General features: G+C 44.3%; 1 protein-coding gene across 1 annotated transcript in view; it reads left to right on the forward strand.

Moving 5' to 3' along the window:
• Positions 1-18,442, forward strand: part of SOAT2 (sterol O-acyltransferase 2) — a 172,091-nt gene that overhangs the window by 42,070 nt on the left and 111,579 nt on the right. The window contains exons 5-7 of the mRNA XM_029595059.1: positions 12,048-12,107; positions 13,017-13,124; positions 13,389-13,677. Of these exons, the coding sequence (XP_029450919.1) occupies positions 12,048-12,107; positions 13,017-13,124; positions 13,389-13,677 (457 nt within the window). The remainder of the gene's footprint in view (positions 1-12,047; positions 12,108-13,016; positions 13,125-13,388; positions 13,678-18,442) is intronic.

Below are 18,442 nucleotides of genomic sequence, written 5' to 3' on the forward strand. Positions count from 1 at the left end.
GCTCCTTGGGTCAGTCCTTCTGCTACACCGTTGGCAATTCCTCCGCCCTCTGGGTTCCTGCCTACATCAGCAGCTGGGTTCGAGACTGGACTATCCTACCCCCTGGGTGGTCTGCATCTCTTACCTACACCCACCACGCTGCAGCTCCGCCCCCTCGGGGCTGACCTCCCGGAGAACCTCCTACTTGACTATCCCTGCACCTTCCGCTCCGCGGTTCGCCTGGTGCCTCTCTTTTCAGGGATGCACTCCAAGAACAGGGGTTCCCTCCTGGTCCTTGGGGCCTCTCCACCACTGTGCCTAGAGCTCCCCACTGTGCCGGTACCTCTCCTCCTGACAGTGTGGACCTGTGGGGCTCCTCCCCACAAGCTGTAACAACTCGCACCTCATACCAAGGGTCCACATACCCACAAACCATAACATGAATTAGCCATTATGTCATGGGAGTCCCTAGCTACCGATCACACGAGGGATTATGCTGTCATTTCTGCTCAAGCATGACCTTGCAACTGTGGACAGCCTGCCTGGATCATTTATGTGGCAAACCTTTTCAAGACTGCTTGTCCCAGTTTGGCATCCTCAGATGTTTGCTGGTCCAGACAGTAATGGGATGTGGAGGTATGAAGAGACTACCAGGTGGCAGCCCTGCAGATGTCTATAGGTGGAACATGTCGCAGGTGAGCCACCGAGGTGGAGACTGCTTGCAGTTGATGAGCATGTGGCTTCTGTTGGAGATGAATGTCTCTCTTACTGTAGCAGAATTGAATGCATTGCGATATCCAACTGGAAATTGCTCATTTCGCCACTGGTAGACCAGTGGCGAAATGAATATCCCTCCAGATAAATAATTTCTGCCATCTGCTACCCGTTCCCTCCAGATAAATAATTCTGCTACCCGCTCCCCTGGCTCTGCCAGTTCCCCTCTCTGCCACTGTACATAGTAAGTTAAATCAGAACATATTACTGTTAAAAAAGTTATTTTATAAAGCAAGTTATATGTACTTAGTTAATTAATCTGTTACACTATATCATGTCACTATTAGGCTTGCCTTAGACATCATGTTGTATGTAAACCGATGTGATATGTCAAATCGAATGTCGGTATAGAAAAATAAATAAATATATAGACCAGGGGCATTCGGGTTAAAAGAGATAAAGAGTTGTGATGGTCTAGTGTCAGAGTGGGTCCGACTTTTGTAGTAGGCCAACGCTCTTTTACAGTCTAGTGTGTGTAGTAGTCGTTCCCTTTCGTTCTGATGTGGTTTAGGAAAGAATGTTGGGAGTTCGATGGACTAGTTAAGGTGGAAGGCTGAGACCAGTTTCGGTAGGAAGGAGGGATGAGTCCATAGCGCTGCCTTGTGGTGGTAAAACTGAAGATATGGAGTGGAGTGTACCAGCGCTTGAAGTTCGCTGACTCGATGTGCTGATGTCACAGCGACAAGAAAAACTACTTTCCATGTGAGGTATTTGATGTGCAAGGACTCCATAGGCTCAAATGGAGGTAGCATTACTTGCTCCAATACAAGACTGAGATCCCAGGCTACAGGTGGTCTGGATATTGGGCACCGAAGATGGTATAGGACTCTAATGAAGCTGGTAACAAGTGGGTGGTTAGATATCAGGTGCCCCTGGAGCGGTTTGTAGTAGGCAGCGATGGCACTCAGATGTACCCTAACAAGCCGTCGCTAATTCCACTGTGTATAGCTTGTATAGATATTCCAGGAGGGTTTTTGGAGAGCAGTCAAAGGGATCAAAGTGGTGAAAAGCATACCAGGAGGAGTAGCGTTTCCATTTTAATTGTAAGTTCTCTTGGTAGAGGGTTTCCTGGCCGCAAGAATTTCTAGAGCACTCTGCGATATCCCTTGTTCTCTTAGTAGTGACCGCTCAACCTCCACGCTGTCAGGTGGAGTGAGTTCTGCATCGGGTGTAGGAGGGCACTCTCCTCTTGGGATAACAGGCCACTCTGGTCGCCGAGCGGAATGGGAGTATCGACTGATAAGCGGAGAAGGTAAGCGTACCAAGTTTGTCTGGGCCATGCTGGAGTAATCAGGATCAGGTCCGCCGTATCCATTATGCACTTCTGAATCATGCACGTCATGAGTGGAATCGGTGAAATGCGTACATTAGTCCCTCCGATCATGGAAGCAGAAAGGCATCCTGCGCTGTGCAGAGATGACTGGGAAACACCGAGCAGAAATGAGGCACCTTTCTGTTCTTCTCCATGGCAAAGAAGTCTATGGTCAGTACTCCCCAGTGTGCGAAAATGTTGTCTGCCACCTGCTGGTGAACGACCACTTGTGAGGGTGGAATATGTGGCTTAACTTGTCTGCCCGGCTGTTGGCTATGCCGGGTAGGTATGTTGCTTGAAGGTGGATTGCATGACGGGTTGCCCATTCCAGGATGAGGAGTGATTCTCCGCAGAGGATCTATGAACCTGACCCTCCTTGCTTGTTGATATAAAACATGGCCACTTGGTTGTCTGTGTATACCATGACCCGTTTTCCCCGAAAGTATGAGACATAGGTCCGAAGGGCATACCTGATGGCCCTCAGTTCGAGAAGGTTGATCTGATATGACTGTTCCCGAGGGGACCACTGGCCCTTTGTAGGTGGTTGAGATGGGCTCCCCATTCTTTGTGGGAAGCGTCCGTTGAGAGCACTACATTGTGAGGTGTGGACTGAATAGTGCCCCCTTTATGAGCATATGTAGTTTTAGCCACCAGTTCAAGTCCTGGACCATGTCCTGCATTAGGGAGACTGTCCGAGATAGCGGTTGACAATGTCGTGACCATTGCCTTTTGAGGCCCCATTGAAGTTGGCGTATATGAAGACGGGTTGGAACCATATGAATGGCCACTGCCTTATGGCCCAAGACGGTGAGATGGGCTGATGGCCTTGCTGTAGAGTGGAGTTCTCCTGTTAATCGCTTGAGTACTAGCCTTTGGTCCCTGGGAAGGAAGGTCCTGTTTCTGGCTGTGTTGATCTGGCCCCCTATAAATTGAAGTGTCTGGGAGGGCTGGAAGCTGGATTTCTCATAGTTGATGATAAGCCCCGGCCTTTGAAGACAGGAGATAGTTTGTAGAAGGTGGGATTGAAGAATCTTTGGATCCAAGGCTACCAGGAGCCAATCATCTAGGTAAGGGAACAATTGGATCCCTTGCTGTTGAAGGTGGGCCACCACCACTGCCATGCACTTTGTGAATACTTGAGGAGCGGCCGATAGGTCAAAGGGGAGAACCTTGTATTGGTAGTGCTGACCCTTGAACCAGAAACACAGGTATGGCCATGAGGAAGGGTGCATTGGAATATGTGTGTAGGCATCCTTCAAGTCCAGCAAGCACATCCAATCATTGGGTTGAAGAAGGGGAAGAATGGTCTTTAGGGGAGACCATTCCGAATTTTCTCGAACCAGATGTTTGTTCAACTCGCGAAGGTCCAGAATCAGACGCAGACCCTGCCCCCCCCCCCCCCCCCCCGATTTTTGGGGGATTAAGAAGTAAGGGGATTTTCCTCTCCTGGTTGAGGTTTGTTTTTTCTTTCTTGTCCGGCTGAGGAGACAGCAGCTCCGTGTACGTTCCCGCTCACAGAAAGGACAGACTGAGGAGAATCTGCCTTCCTGCGGGGGACACACGCGCAGCTGCACAGAGCTAAGTTCTGTAACAGCTTGGTTAAACTCCACCTCCGAAGCCTGACGGACAGTGCCATGACCACATGGCTAATTCAGCTCTGCTATCAACGGGAAAATATCTCTCATCAAATTAATAACATTATAATAAACAACAAACAATAGTAAATAATGCTAAAAAGATAAGAAATAAAACATAATAAATAATAATCCAATAGAATTACATAATTGAAAATAATAACAATTTTAAATTAATATAAAATGGTAAGACATAATAGAAGTAAATGAGGGAAAAAATAACACATAACAAATACCAAGGTAAGAACCAAGATAGGAACCAAAGACAATCGTTTTATGTAATCATCCCTGTTGCAGACACTTTGTCAAAACATGGCCATGTCGAATGTATTGCATTCATCACTGTTTTAATTTTATGTTTCGGATTTTTATTGTATTTATGCTTTTCTTGATATTAAATTTGTAATATTTTATCTTACATGTTTTTTTATATTTATTTTTATATAATTAATTATCCATTTATTACTTTTTTGTTTTTGTGTATCATTCTAGTTGTTTTCCTAGTTTTCTACCTGCCATCCCGAGGGAGCTTGGTGCTTGTCCTGCAGACTATTTTGGGATTGGTCCTGGAGACATTTTTTTGAGGGTTGCAAAATCTTTTATTGAAGCAACATAAGAGTTCTCAATGATTATTTAAGATTATAATTTATGTTGTTATTGTAAGCCAGGGATAAATACAATTACATACGGTAATAAATAAATACTGAGCATGAGCATTTGAGATGATGCAGGTCCCTGTATTACATGTGTCATTATGATGTAGTTCAAACTGTAGACCACATCTGGATTTTTAATCAGATGTCAATTTATGAGAAAGTGAAAGAGGGAGTTTCATACACACACACATTAGATAATATATAGAAGCATAAAGCATTTACCTGACGCACTTTCACTCGTATAATAACAGTAGGCGACCATCTCCCTTGTCACCCCCCCCCCCAGCTCTCCACTTATTTTTCAAACTTTTTGATAAACTCCCTGCTACTTTACATAGCTTCAATTTTTTGCACATGTGTTCAACTTTGTATTTTATCCCACAATATTTATTATGTGTTTTGGTTATTTAAGTATCCCAATTGTTTTGGTTATTTAAGTATCCCAATTGTTCTTTAGATTTTTTTGTATTGACTAGCTTGTTTATTATTCTAATTATCTCATCTGTTCAAATGTAAAGTGCCGTTGCTATCCGTTATGTTAAATGGAAACCGATATGATATTACTAAACGAATGTCGGTATAAAAAAATCTTTAACAATAGTGAACCACGTAATATATAATGCCAATATTATTGAGCTTTTGACAAAACCCTCATTCATGAGCAAATGTCCACACACTGCACTGTGTTTGACGATATTCACTTATAAAGATGTATTATCAATATCCAAGTGTAAAGTGAACTGCTCAAACACATTTTTTTGTAATCATAGGGTTTGTCAACAAAGATTTTTTTGAAGGAGATTCAACCTTAATTTTTCTTTTTAACGCTTTTAAATAATGTAAACACTTATAAATTGCTGTTATATAGACACTTGTAAATCACTGTTAGAAAGCAATTCAATGCCTTATAACCACAGGATAAGGACATTTATCGTTATGATGTTATGCAGCGGCACAAAATTTAAATGCCCTGCCTGGAACGCCCAAATATATGCAGTGGCATTAGCTTTAAATGCTCTGTCTGGAACGCTCGACACTGCGCGTGTTTCGTTGAAAAACTTCATCAGGGGCTCGGGCATAAATGTCTATGTCTCTGAGCATCCATTTTTGAAAACGCCGAGCTTCAATAATACGCTGAGAGGAGTTTCATTCACAGAGAGACACAGACATTGATGCCTGAGCCCTGACGAAGTTTTTCAATGAAACACGCGCAATGCCGCATTATACAGCTGCAAATCTGGCATGTTAAGGCCTCCTTGCTCCCAGGGGCTTTCCAATACACTACATGCTAGGCGAGCGCGCTTTCCCTTCCATAAAAAATGTTGGATACTAGAGTGCATGCGACTGAGGTCTCCTACTGTCACCCAGCATGGAACCAAATGGAGAAGATATAAATGTTTTGGTACGAGCACCATTTTCAGCAAGGCACATCTACCAAAAAGGGACAGTGGGAGGGGAGTCCATACCTGCAGCTGTGCTTGTAGTTTATCTATACATACGGTAATATTCAGATCGTATAAGCGATCCAAGTGCCGTGGGATCCTCCTCCTTTTTCCTCTTCCTATGCACCCAAGCATCCTTCTGGCTTTTACCATTGATTTATTTGTTGGCAGCTTAATGTAACCGTTTCTAAAGGTGAGATATACTTCTATATATTTCTGGGGCTAACTTCCTCTGCCACAGGTTCCCTCACTGATATTACCCCAGGGGGTGAGTCCTTTCTATGGGGGTAAGTGGAAGCTTGTGGCATAGGTGATACGGTGACTCCCTCCCTGGGGTGCAACTATGCAACGTAATGTCAGATGCTAGATGGGACAAAGAAGGCAGAACACAGGTCTGGGTGTTCAAAAGTAAAAATGTATTGATTTCTTTAGAAAGGAATCAATGTAATATCCAGGCAAAACATATGGCTGTACAAATGAGTGTCCTTTCACTCTCTGTGTATGTGCTAGTGACTCAGGTTTCTGGGGATTTCTAACTCTCTTTGAGCGAGAGCTTCACGGTCCCATACTCTGGAGGGCTCCTAATCTGCAGGGGATCCCCTTAGAGGTTTTCATAGTCCCTCCTGAGTTCTAGCCATCCTCACACTGTTACCCTGCCTACGCCTGTGTCCCATGAGAAGATCCTGTGAAGGGTCTTCTTTGCTGCTCTTCTGTTTCTTTGGTTGCTTTATTGAGCCTCTCTGAAGGAAAGGCCTTGCTGTAGGAGTCACGCTCCTTGCCCAGTCTCCAAATACAGAGGAGGGGGTGACAAAAAGACATCCTCTAATCCCAAAAACCTGGGATTTCACTGTCACTGCAGCTCTTCCCTGTCTCTAGAAGGATATTGGCAGGTCTTCAGTGACCTGGCCTCTGGATTCGGGGGTTGGCCATCTCCAGACGCACAGGCTGTAACCCAGTTTAGTAATCTTTAAAACAGTCAAAAATCCTTATAAAGTTTTTCTCTTCTAACTAAAGGAGTTCCCAATGTGGTAGGCAGTACACAGGGAGTATCCCTAAAAATATACTGAGTAAGGCTGTAGGACACACTAAAAAGAGCCCACTCAAGCTGGAGCTCCTCTCTCTCTTCAAACTCTCAACTAAAAAGCCACAATGAATTTAGCCCTAGCCCCTAATTATAAAAGGGTCTACCCACTCAGCTGCCGAGCCAGCCCCAGGACACGCGTAAGTCCCGGGGTTTTCCTGGGGGGGCGTGTCGCGGTGTTGCGTCATTTGGGGGCGGGGCCATGGGCGTGGTTCTGGCCTGGGGCGTTTCGGGGGCGTGGCCGAGGCCTCCGAAATGGCTCTGTTGCCTGGGAATCGCTCACCGGGGGCCAGCCCGGCACGCGCAAGATACGCCTGCTTCTGGCAGGCGTAACTTGTACAACAAAGGTAGAGGGGGTTTAGATAGGGCCGGGGGGTGGGTTAGGGAGGGGAAGGGAGAGGAAGGTGCGGGGGTGGAAGGAAAGTTCCCTCCGAGGCTGCTCCAATTTTGGAGCGGCCTCAGAGGGAATGGAGGCAGGCTGCCGATTTTGCGCAGCCTTGCGCGCGCCGACCCCGGATTTTTAAAAGATACGCGCGGCTACGCGCGTATCTATTAAAATCCAGCGTACTTTTGTTTGCGCCGGTCGCTCAAACAAAAGTACACATGGGCGCAGTTTTTTAAAATCTACCCCTTTGTATATCAATGCATCTATTAACCTTCTAACACTTTGTCCATCGAATATGAGTTAATCAAAATGAATATGATATTAATCCCCATCCTAACAACATCTTACCCATCGAAACTTGTAAACCGTTGTGATGGCGAAACCGAATGACGGTATATAAAACACGATAAATAAATAAATAAATAAATCGTAGAGTATATAGAAAGACATGGTTTAATGGAACACAGTCAACATGGATTTACCCAAGGGAAGTCTTCCCTAACAAATCTGCTTCATTATTTTGAAGGGGTTAATAAACATGTGGATAAAGGTGAACCAGTAGATGTAGTGTATTTGGATTTTCAGAAGGCGTTTGTCAAAGTCCCTCATGAGAGGCTTCTAAGAAAACTAAAAAGTCATGGGGTAGGAGGCAATGTCCTTTCGTGGATTACAAACTGGTTAAAAGACAGGAAACAAAGAGTAGGATTAAATGGTCAATTTTCTCAGTGGAAAAGGGTAAACAGTGGAGTGCCTCAGGGATCTGTACTTGGACCGGTGCTTTTCAATATATATATAAATGATCTGGAATGGAATACGACGAGTGAGGTTATCAAATTTGCCGATGATACAAAATTATTCAGAGTAGTTAAATAACAAGCGGATTGTGATACATTACAGGAGGACCTTGCAAGACTGGAAGATTGGGCATCCAAATGGCAGATGAAATTTTATGTCGACAAGTGCAAGGTGTTGCACATAGGGAAAAATAACCCGTGCTGTAGTTACACGATGTTAGGTTCCATATTAGGAACTACCACCCAGAAAAAAGATCTAGGCATCATAGTGGATAATACTTTAAAATCATCAGCTCAGTGTGCTGCAGCAGTCAAAAAAGCAAACAGAATGTTAGGAATTATTAGGAAGGGAATGGTTAATAGAACGGAAAATGTCATAATGCCTCTGTATCGCTCCATGGTGAGACCGCACCTTGAATACAATTCTGGTCGCCACATTTCAGAAAAGATATAGTTGCGATGGAGAAGGTACAGAGAAGGGCAACCAAAACGATAAAGGGGATGGAACAGCTCCCCTATGAGGAAAGGCTGAAGAGGTTAGGACTGTTCAGCTTGGAGAAGAGACGGCTGAGGGGGGATTAGATAGAGGTCTTTAAGATCATGAGAGGTCTAGATCAAGTAGATGTGAATTGGTTATTTACACTTTCGAATAATAGAAGGACTAGGGGACATTCCATGAAGTTAGCAAGTAGAACATTTAAGACTAATCAGAGAAAATTATTTTTCACTCAATGCCCAATTAAGCTCTGGAATTTGTTGCCAGAGGATGTGATTAGTGCAGTTAGTGTAGCTGGGTTCAAAAAAGGTTTGGATAAGTTCTTGGAGGAGAAGTCCATTAACGGCTATTAATCAAGTTTACTCAGGGAATAGCCACTACTATTAATTGCATCAGTAGCATGGGATCTTCTTAGTGTTTGGGTAATTGCCAGTTTATTGTGGCCTGGTTTGGCCTCTGTTGGAAACAGGATGCTGGGCTTGATGGACTCTTGGTCTGACCCAGCATGGCAATTTCTTATGTTCTTATCAAGAAGCAGGTGGTGATAAACAGTGTCAAATGCAGTAGATAGGTCAAGGAGGAAAAGGATTGAGTAAAGACCTTTGGTTTTTGCCATAAAGAAATCATTGGGGACTTTGGTAAGAGCTATTTTTGTGGAATGTAAAGAAAATCATGACAGTGGAGGTGAATAGCATGTTCAATAGTTTAGATGCAAAAGGGAGGAGAGAGATGGGACAATAGTTACCAGGGCAGGTAGGGAGAGATTTTTGAAGAATAGTGTGATCATAGCATGTTTGAAGGCAGCGGGAACAGCTGCAGTGGAAAGTGAAAGATTGAAGATGGGGCAAATGGAAGGGGTGACTGCAGGGGAAATAGGGCTGAGGAGGTCAGTGGGAATAGGGTCAGAGGAACAAGTAATGAGTTGTAGGAGGAGGAAAGATAGACAAGTTCCTCTACTGTGATTTTAGAGAAGGAGGAGAGGGTGTCAGGGGAAGGAATGAAGCGAGTGAGGGGAGATAGAGGTGATCTGGTTCAGAACTTGAGACTAATTTTGTTAACCTTGTCATAAAAGTAGTCAGTCATGGTCTGGGCAGAAAGTGAAGGTGGGGTGGTAGGCAAAGGCAGTTTGAGGAGGGAAATGAGTGTGGCAAAATGGTAGTGATGTTGGAGGTAAGAAAGCTTGTCAGATGGACAAGGTTGTGTTGCTTAGCAAGTGCAATAGCAGACTTGATACTTGCCAGGTACTTGTGATTTGGATTGACCACTGTTGGAAACAGGATACTGGGCTTGATGGACCTTTGGTCTGACCCAGTATAACAAGTCTTATGTTCTTATACCCTCATCAGACACAAAACAAAGTTTAATATTTAAAAGTCAGATGTCTAATGTGTCTTATAGGATCATTTGAGGAGAGTTGATAGTGGGGTGATCATGATTGCTGAGTTTAATTATCAAAACCTCAGGCTGGGGTGGAGTTAAGATCCTGAAAGTTAATTAGAGAGGGTGCAAGGCTGAAGTTTCACCTAGGCTGCCTAATACTATTGCACTGGACCTATTTCAGAGGAGACATAATTAAATTTTGCACGCACATTTACAGCAACAAACTTATTTGGATGCAATTTAGTGACTATTCTTGAGACTCAATAAACTCGACACATAGATAAGTTGTATGTCATACATAAAGAGACTACTGCACTGTCCACGCGTCAACTGTCTGAGGAACATCTGACATGCAGGAAACAGCAACTTTCGTTGTGAAATTTGCATTGAATCCAAGCTGCTTGTTGCTGGGATAAGCAGTATGGAATCTATCTAGCCCTTTGGATAATGCCAGATAGTTGTGACCTGGCTAGCCACTGTTGGAAATAGGATGCTGGGCTTAATGGACTTTTGGTCTGACCCAGTAGGGCAATTCTTATGTTCTTAAGAGATCAGCATGGGCACGGGAGTTTAGTCAGAGACACTCTGCAGAGCACACACAGGAACATAGGAAGCAAATTCTGGGAGCGAATCAAGCTTGGGGTTTGGTGCACCCTGCAGGATGGGTAAGAGGACAGGCAAGAGTGTCTAAACTGGAGGAGAATATAGTATCGTAAAAAGAAATATTAAGCTAGAGATATTATACAGACATATTTGGTAGTAATGTCAGGAGTGGTGGGGATGGGATACTGCTGCTTTAATCTTGCAGGGTGGAGGTAGTGAGGAGCCACTGGGAGGGAAGAGGAAAGAGGAGGCAGAGACTGCAGTGAAAGGAAAGATGAGAAACCATTGTAGGTGTGGATGGGGGAGAGGGAAGCCGCGGTGCTCTCTCATCAGAAGAAAAAAAATCAGTAATTTATCTCATCGTCCATACTTTTGCAAAGACAAGAAGCTTCGGCGCTGGCAGGCTGAAAGGGTAGGTGCTGTGCACATGGGCCAGGGCTCAGAAGTGCTCCCCGGTCTGTTGCACGCGTGCCACGCCATCAGTTCTCCCTGGGCCACTGTCCCCAGAGCACACACACAACACAGAATCAGAGTTTCTCTGCTCCTTTTCCCTACCAGGACCTTGAAGCCTGGAGGCCAGCCAGGAGGCTTGTGTCCCCTTCCAGATTGTACCGTACACCGCCTCTGGCGTGGGTGCCATGGAGTCATTGTTACTGACCTAGACCAAACAAAAAACATTTCCTGTTTTTCATCACCTTTCTTCTGACTGCTTCAGACACAGTGATGCTCTATGGGACCGTCATATAAACCCCAGTTATTAACGTCTTTTAGAGCATTAAATTATGCTCCATTGATAACTCAACGGGGTGCAGTTTTAATCACTGGTCCAATTTTTTAAAAAAGTGCACTTTTAAAAAAACCAAAAACTTATTTTTTGAAACTCTTAAAAAAATACTTAAAAATTCTGAAAATTGGACCAATGATTAAAACTGCACCCCGTTGAGTTATCAATGGAGCATAATTTAATGCTCTAAAAGACGTTAATAACTGGGGTTTATATGACGGTCCCATAGAACAAAATATTATTTAGTGTTGGATGAATATGTGTGTTGTTTGAAATTTACTGGTTCGTTTCATCTTTGTAAGGCTTTTTTCTCTATATCAGACGCAGGGATGGCATTATGACTTTAGATGCAGTATTGTGCCTTCACTATCCAAGGTGCATCTGTAAGCTCTGTACAGGAGATCTCTGAGTGCTGGCTAGAAGCAGGGGAACTGATTATATGAGGCAGGGCCTTGGTATGGATGCAGCTGCCTCTGGACCTTGTTCAGCCCTGTCAGACTGAGCCAGTGCTGCTTTTACCCCTGGGTCTCTATGGTCTTTTTAGTTTTAATTTCCTTAAGAAAGGAAAAGTCCATAGACACCATGGAGTAAAAGCAGCCTGTTGGGGCTAACCCAGGTCCGGTGGCAACTCTTAATTGTAAATCTAGCTGACGTACCTTTGCCTTCCCTGCTCTGACATGTTCCCCAGAAATATCTTTCATTTTTTTATTTTTTTAAATCATTTTAGGCAACATGCGAGATTTTTGGAGAAAAAGAAAGTCTTTGTGGAGCGACAGTCACTTCTGGAGTGAGTACGTGCAGTTAGAGGACCGGTGGTTGTGGTGACAAGCCTGCAAGTGTGACCGACAAAGGGGCCGATGCAAAACACTGCGCTCAGCCGAGCGCACTGTATAACTCGCAGTTGGATGCGGGTTGTATGGGCGCTAATTAATCCCCTTATGCAATAAGGGGATTAGCGCCTCCACAACGCACATCCAACGCAGAGTGAATCTAATAGCACTCATCACATGCAGGCGTAAATAGCTGAGCACTCCTAAAACTAGTACAGAAAAGCAGAAAAAACTGCTTTTCTGTACTGCCTCCTACTTAATATCGTTGCGATATTAAGTAGGAGGAAAAACTAGACTAAAAAAAAGTTTTAAAAAAAGCACCGGCAGTCGGGTGCAGGAAATGGACTTTCAATTGACAAGCGTCCATTTCCTGAACCCCTGGCTGTGCGGTGTTTAGGAAAACCGATGGCGATAAACTCGGGGTCGGTTTTCCTAATCGGCGGATGGCCGATGCTCTCGGGCTCCTTGATAAGGCAATCTCTAATTTAAGTATTGCATGGCGCGTTAGGAAAGCGGACGCTGACTGCTCAGCACCCACTTTCTGCGCATAAATATTGCATCGGCCCCTCAAGATGGGACTGGGGAAGAAGGCAGCTCAACTGGGAGGCGCAGAGAAAGAAGTGGTGGGTGGAAGATGGGTTCTCTCCTTCCCTATTTAATTCTCAGGGTCTCTCCTCCTTACTGTCAAAATGTTTTCTGCTTCCTGCTCTAAGGTCTCCCCCTTTCCTTCCCTCCCGCACCTGGTCTCCCTTCTCGTCTCTTCCTCACTCTAGGCATCTCCCCCTTTTCTCCTCCTGACTCTGGGGGTCATTTTCTGCCACTCCCCTTCCACTGTCCATGATACTTTACCCTCTGCTGTCCCGCAGTGAGCTGATGGAGACAGGGCACTTCCGCATGATTTACCACGTATTCATCGCCATATTCTGCGTGTTCATCATCGGCAGCGTGGCTGCGGACCTCATCGACCAGGGGAGGTAAGAGAGTCCCAGGCATGACTCGAGGCTCTGTGCCTGTGAATGGGGGGTGGTGTGCGTGTATATTCCATATCAGTATGTGCTCACGTGTTCAATGGCTACGTGCACTTGTATAGCAGATAGTACTATATATGTGGGCTGTAAATGTGCACTGGGGATATGTGTGTAAGTAATTTATCATTTCTGCGCTTGGTCCTGCCAGGCGAGTGCCTTGGTCACACAGTGGGGAGAACGTCAGCTTGTTCTGTTAATCCCTTTCTGCAGTCACAGGTCAGTGCTGGAGTTTGATCTCCTGTTTTTCGCCTTTGGGAAGTTCCAGACAGTGGTGTTCACCTGGCTCTGCATGTTCTCCTGCACCCTGCTGGTGCCCTTCAAGGCTCTGCATCTGTGGGGTGGCTGGTTCCCCACCACCCGCTTCCCCCGCCTCTTCTCTGCCACCGTGGCTGGGCTGCTCATTGTGTGCCAGACCTGTATGCTCGGGCTGTACCCTGCCTACATGGTAATCATGCACAAGCTGCCGCCGGTCTCCAGTATAATCATCACCCTGGAACAGGTATGCAAGCTGGGCAGGGCAGGGCAGAGAGTGCTTTGAGGGAAGCCTTGGGAGAGGTGAGGGGTGAGCAAGGGAGGAACTTGTAAGGGGAACTGGCTGAACAGTGGATTTCGTCACAGCCAAAGGTTTTGAAGCGCTAAGATGTTATAGCAAGACTTGTTAAAATAACTCTGTGCACAGTATGCTGCAGGCAAGAAGCTTTGGATCTTAGGCATGTTACAGTGGTAATGTGCTTGATCTCCAGGGATGGAGGGGAAGGTGGCTGCCATAACAGTTGCACAGGGGTGGCTCAAGGCAATCTGCTTCCTGAGGTGAAGAATGAAATGGTGCCCCTCCCCCCCCCCCCTTCACCATGGCTCGGCGCAGGTGAAATCACCGAGGGCCAGGGCATGGGGAAGGCAATAGAGGGTGAAGGGACTTGCCCAAGGTCCCAAGGAATGGCAATAGGATTTGAACCCTGGCTTCCCTCCTTGCAGGGCACTGCTCTAACCATGCAGGTTTTGGGCCTGTTATTTTCTTGTTCTCAGTCTTCGGCATTCACACTAGGGGGCGCTGGAGAAATGTTTAATGGGACGGGGCAATCTTTGGCTGCCCCACCTCCTGGGTCTAGAAACAGGACTCCTGCATTCCCTATTGTCTTCCTCCCACCCTTCTCCAGGATCTGCCCCCTGGGGGTGTGAGAGGTTGGTGAATGCTGGGAGTGTGTGTGACACACTCTCTCTTAGGGCTGATGCAAGGGTATGAGATAGCCTAGACAAACCTTACAGCATTTCATTCCCCTTCCCTCCTCTCCCCACATAATTAAAATTTATGCATTCTTTTCCATTTTAAAATGTATTAACTTCCCCAGCCTAAAAAGGCAAATTGCATATGGAAAATAGACGTTCAAAGTACAATCTTCTGAAGTAAAAATATCACTTACAACAACATATATATTATATAGGCATATACTGCAAAAAAACACATTTTCAATAATAATCATTTATTAGACGATCAAGGTGGTTTACTGGATCCCATATGATATTAGGCCTATGGTAAAGTGCTCTGGGTGTGGACTTGGCCCACAGAAAGCCAGGAATAAACTGAATTATAATTCCAATACAGTAAGCCTTCCATATCATAATTGCCTTCACTCAACCTATGAAAAAGCCATACTGCAAATATTACATCAGGCCCTAAACACCAATACACCTCCTATTAGGAAAACGGATTAAAGCCAGGTTGTTGTAAATCCCTATACAGAAACCACATGCTAGCAGAATACCTAAAGCCTCAGTCACACAAGCAGAACACAGATAGACTCTCACCAACTACAGAATAAAGAGATCATAAAATATAAATTGAAACGTGCAGACAAAAACTGAACTGGAAATCACAAGAAACCAAACTCTGTAAGCAAAGCAAGCACAAACAAGAAATATAAAACATTAAACATAACAATAAAAAGAATATCAAATCTGCTGATAAATTCAGCCAATTAAAAACATGTATAAAAATGTTTAAAATATTACCAAACACTAATAAAATATTTCAAAACTGCAGATCCATCACATCCAATAATTAAAACTAACAAGGATGGGGGCAAGATGGCAGCGTGAGCAGATCACGAAAACGCTGAGCTCCGTTCCAGGAATAATTTTCAAGATGCCTGCAAAGAGAAAAGGAAAACTCCTTGTCTTTCCTTCGGACCCGGAGATTCCTATAACTCAGCGACTTATAACCTCCTTCATACCTGCTAAGGCGGTGAAATCGGGAGGAGAAGTCTCCGTTGCGGGTGCCGGCGAGGGAGCGTCGGTCTCGCCGGGGGAAATTACACTGAGCCCCCCGGATCCTCGTATGCCCGTGATTGCTACCTTCCCCGACCTTTCTCAGACGGCCGGGTCGCAGAGTCATGACGTGGCTAAGGCGACATCAGCAGGAGGAACTCAGAGAGCAGGAGACGCCGTAGCTCCAATACAGCCCCCAGAGTGCCTGGAACCATCATGAGTGGAAGTTTTGACTTCAGCGCCTCCCGGGTCAACTCCAACACGGGAGAGGGAGATGGAGGTTTCTGGAGGGAGCAGCGGTTGCTGAAGGGGAAGATTCACTGGCTGGAATATCTCCTGTGGTGAAAGTGTGTGAGTTTTTCTAGCGCCCCTTGCTTTCCGATGCCCATTAAGCCAGCAACAGTCACACTGGATGCAATCTGGGACCTAGTGGCGGCACTAGGGAACTCAATGGGAGAATTTCAAGATAAATTTGATTCTTTTGATCATAAATTTGATTCCCACGACACCCAGATAAGAGAAATAAAGCCGCGTTTGGAGACTATGGAAGTTGATTTGATGAGGTCCCAAGACTGTAATGCTAAGACGGTGAAAGATCTTAATTCTGTTTCACGCAGGCTGGAACATTTAGAGAATCATTTGAGACATTTGAATTTACGATTCTTAAACTTCCCCAAGATAGTAGGCAAACTCCCTTATGTTTCGTTAAAAAAATATTTTATGGAAATCTTGAAATTCCAGGAGGGAGAGATCCCCTTGGTAAATAAGCTCTTTTATTTACCGGTATCAGCAAGGAATAGAGATATCCTACAAAGTAGTACAAATACAGGGAATTTGACCAAATTCTTGGAGGATTCTACTTCTGAATTTTACGAATGTGCTACATTAATGGTTTCTTTTATTTCAGAAAGGGATATCAGTGAAATAATGAAAAGATACTTTAGAAATATAGATTTGCCCTTTCGGGGCATACAGATACGTGTATATCCCGATTTTGCTCCTGTAACGCAGGACAGGAGACGAGATTTTCTAGCATTAAGAGCTCAAGTAGTTGCTTTGGGATTTTCATTTGTTCTAAAGTATCCCTGAAAATGTGTTGCTAAATCTTCAACAGAGTGCTTTATTTTCTTTTATCCCAAGCAATTAAAATCTTTCCGTAATGCCAGGAGGGTAGTTATTACCTCCAATAAGGAACCCTAGTGAGAAGATCATATTATGTAAATGACTGCCTTAAAATCACGCTATTGCCTGTTACATGCATGCTGTTTTTTTCTTTCTTTTTATTCTCCCTTATTTTCTGCCCCCTTTGGTTTAGGTTTCTTTAAGGGGAATTGCAATAGTTCTGTAAGTATGTTAAAGTGCAAAATAATATTTTTCTTTATAAATTTATTGAACTGCTTTTCTGTACGTGAGATTTATGTTGCTGTAAGTGTTAAAATGATAAAAATAAAAAAAAAAACTAACAAGGATAAAAAAAAAAAAAAAAATCTCCCACTCTCCATTCCTGGGAACTTTAGATTTCCAGTTCTCTTGAGATTGTAGCAGGGTGCCCAAACTTTAACCTCTCTCACACATATATATGTACAGGTATTCTCACACATGCACAAGTGCAGGCACTCTCCCTCATAGACACACACACACCCACCCTCTCATACACACACCTTTCTCATATATATTTATTTATATACCAACATTCAAGCTGAGATATCACATCGGTTTACATTCAGGTACTGTAGGTATTTCCCTATCCCCAGGGGGCTTGTAATCTAAGTTTGTACCTGAGATAATGGAGGATAAAGTGACTTGCCCAAGGTCTCAAGGAGCAACAGCAGGACTCAAACCATGGTCTCCTGGTGCATAGCCCATTGCTCTAACAACTAGGATATTCCTCCTCTATAGATAGCCAAAATGTAGGCAATATCCCTATTTCTTTGTGCTCTATAATTAACAACAAAATACATTCTCAATGGAGTGGTATATAAGTACATATCAAGTTTTCACAAGAAATTCTCTTTTTACTGTCATTTAGAAAAATATCAAAAAACATTCATATTACATTTATCATTTGTACAATATATAATATTTATCCAATCATTTTTTACCACAATTATTAATTTAAAATATCCCACTCATACTCACACATACTCATACATACTTATTACATTCATAAAACCAATCCAAATACATGAAAACTCACCAAATTCAATCTACCCACACTTGGTTATTCAATTGGACTTTACCACAATATCTGTTTTACATCTGTCTCATTAGATCAAACAATTCATTCCTCAATTCTTCCCTTTATAGCAGTCCCTACATCCTGATAGAGGGGGCGGATCCAACATGGCCGCCAGACAGTTCAGCATGGCATGAGCACTCTCAGTGAGAGTTTAATTACTGTTGTCTGCGATTTCCCTTTCTTCTAAATGGGGAGGAAATGAAAGCCGAGAACTTCATACCCCGCGACGACCCCAGCGACATCCATAACTGGGCCAATGGACGCCCTCGTTTGGCGCAGCGACGCCAGCCGCTGGAGAGAGGAGGAGGGGAATGTGAGCTCCCCTCTCTCCCTGGCTCAACATCTTCATTCAGTTCCGTTGAGAGGACACCTCTGGCGAATCCTGCTGCCAGAAGAGGAGCTCTACAACCAGGGCAGGAAATCCACAACCGAAGTGTTGAGTAGGCCTACCATGCGGGGCCGGGAGGAGCAACGGTGACAACTTCAAGCCCGAGAGAGACTCCAGGGCAAGCCAGAATGGAAGGAGGAGAATCTAGGGAGGTAATTGCAGGAGTGGTTGGGGGAATTCCCACATTAGAAATTCCATCTATGGTAAGACCTCAAACTTTCTCACTTGAAACGCTGTGGGAAGCTATAAATGAAAGAGACTATCTATTCTCCAACAACTGATTCCAGTTACAGAGCAAGTTAAACAACAGGAAGTTAAAATTGAAGTCGTTTCTAATAACTATTTGGAACTGGAAAAGCAGGTTTCCTCTAT

This window comes from Rhinatrema bivittatum, chromosome 3 (genome assembly GCF_901001135.1).
Source record: "Rhinatrema bivittatum chromosome 3, aRhiBiv1.1, whole genome shotgun sequence".
Lineage (NCBI taxonomy): Eukaryota > Metazoa > Chordata > Amphibia > Gymnophiona > Rhinatrematidae > Rhinatrema > Rhinatrema bivittatum.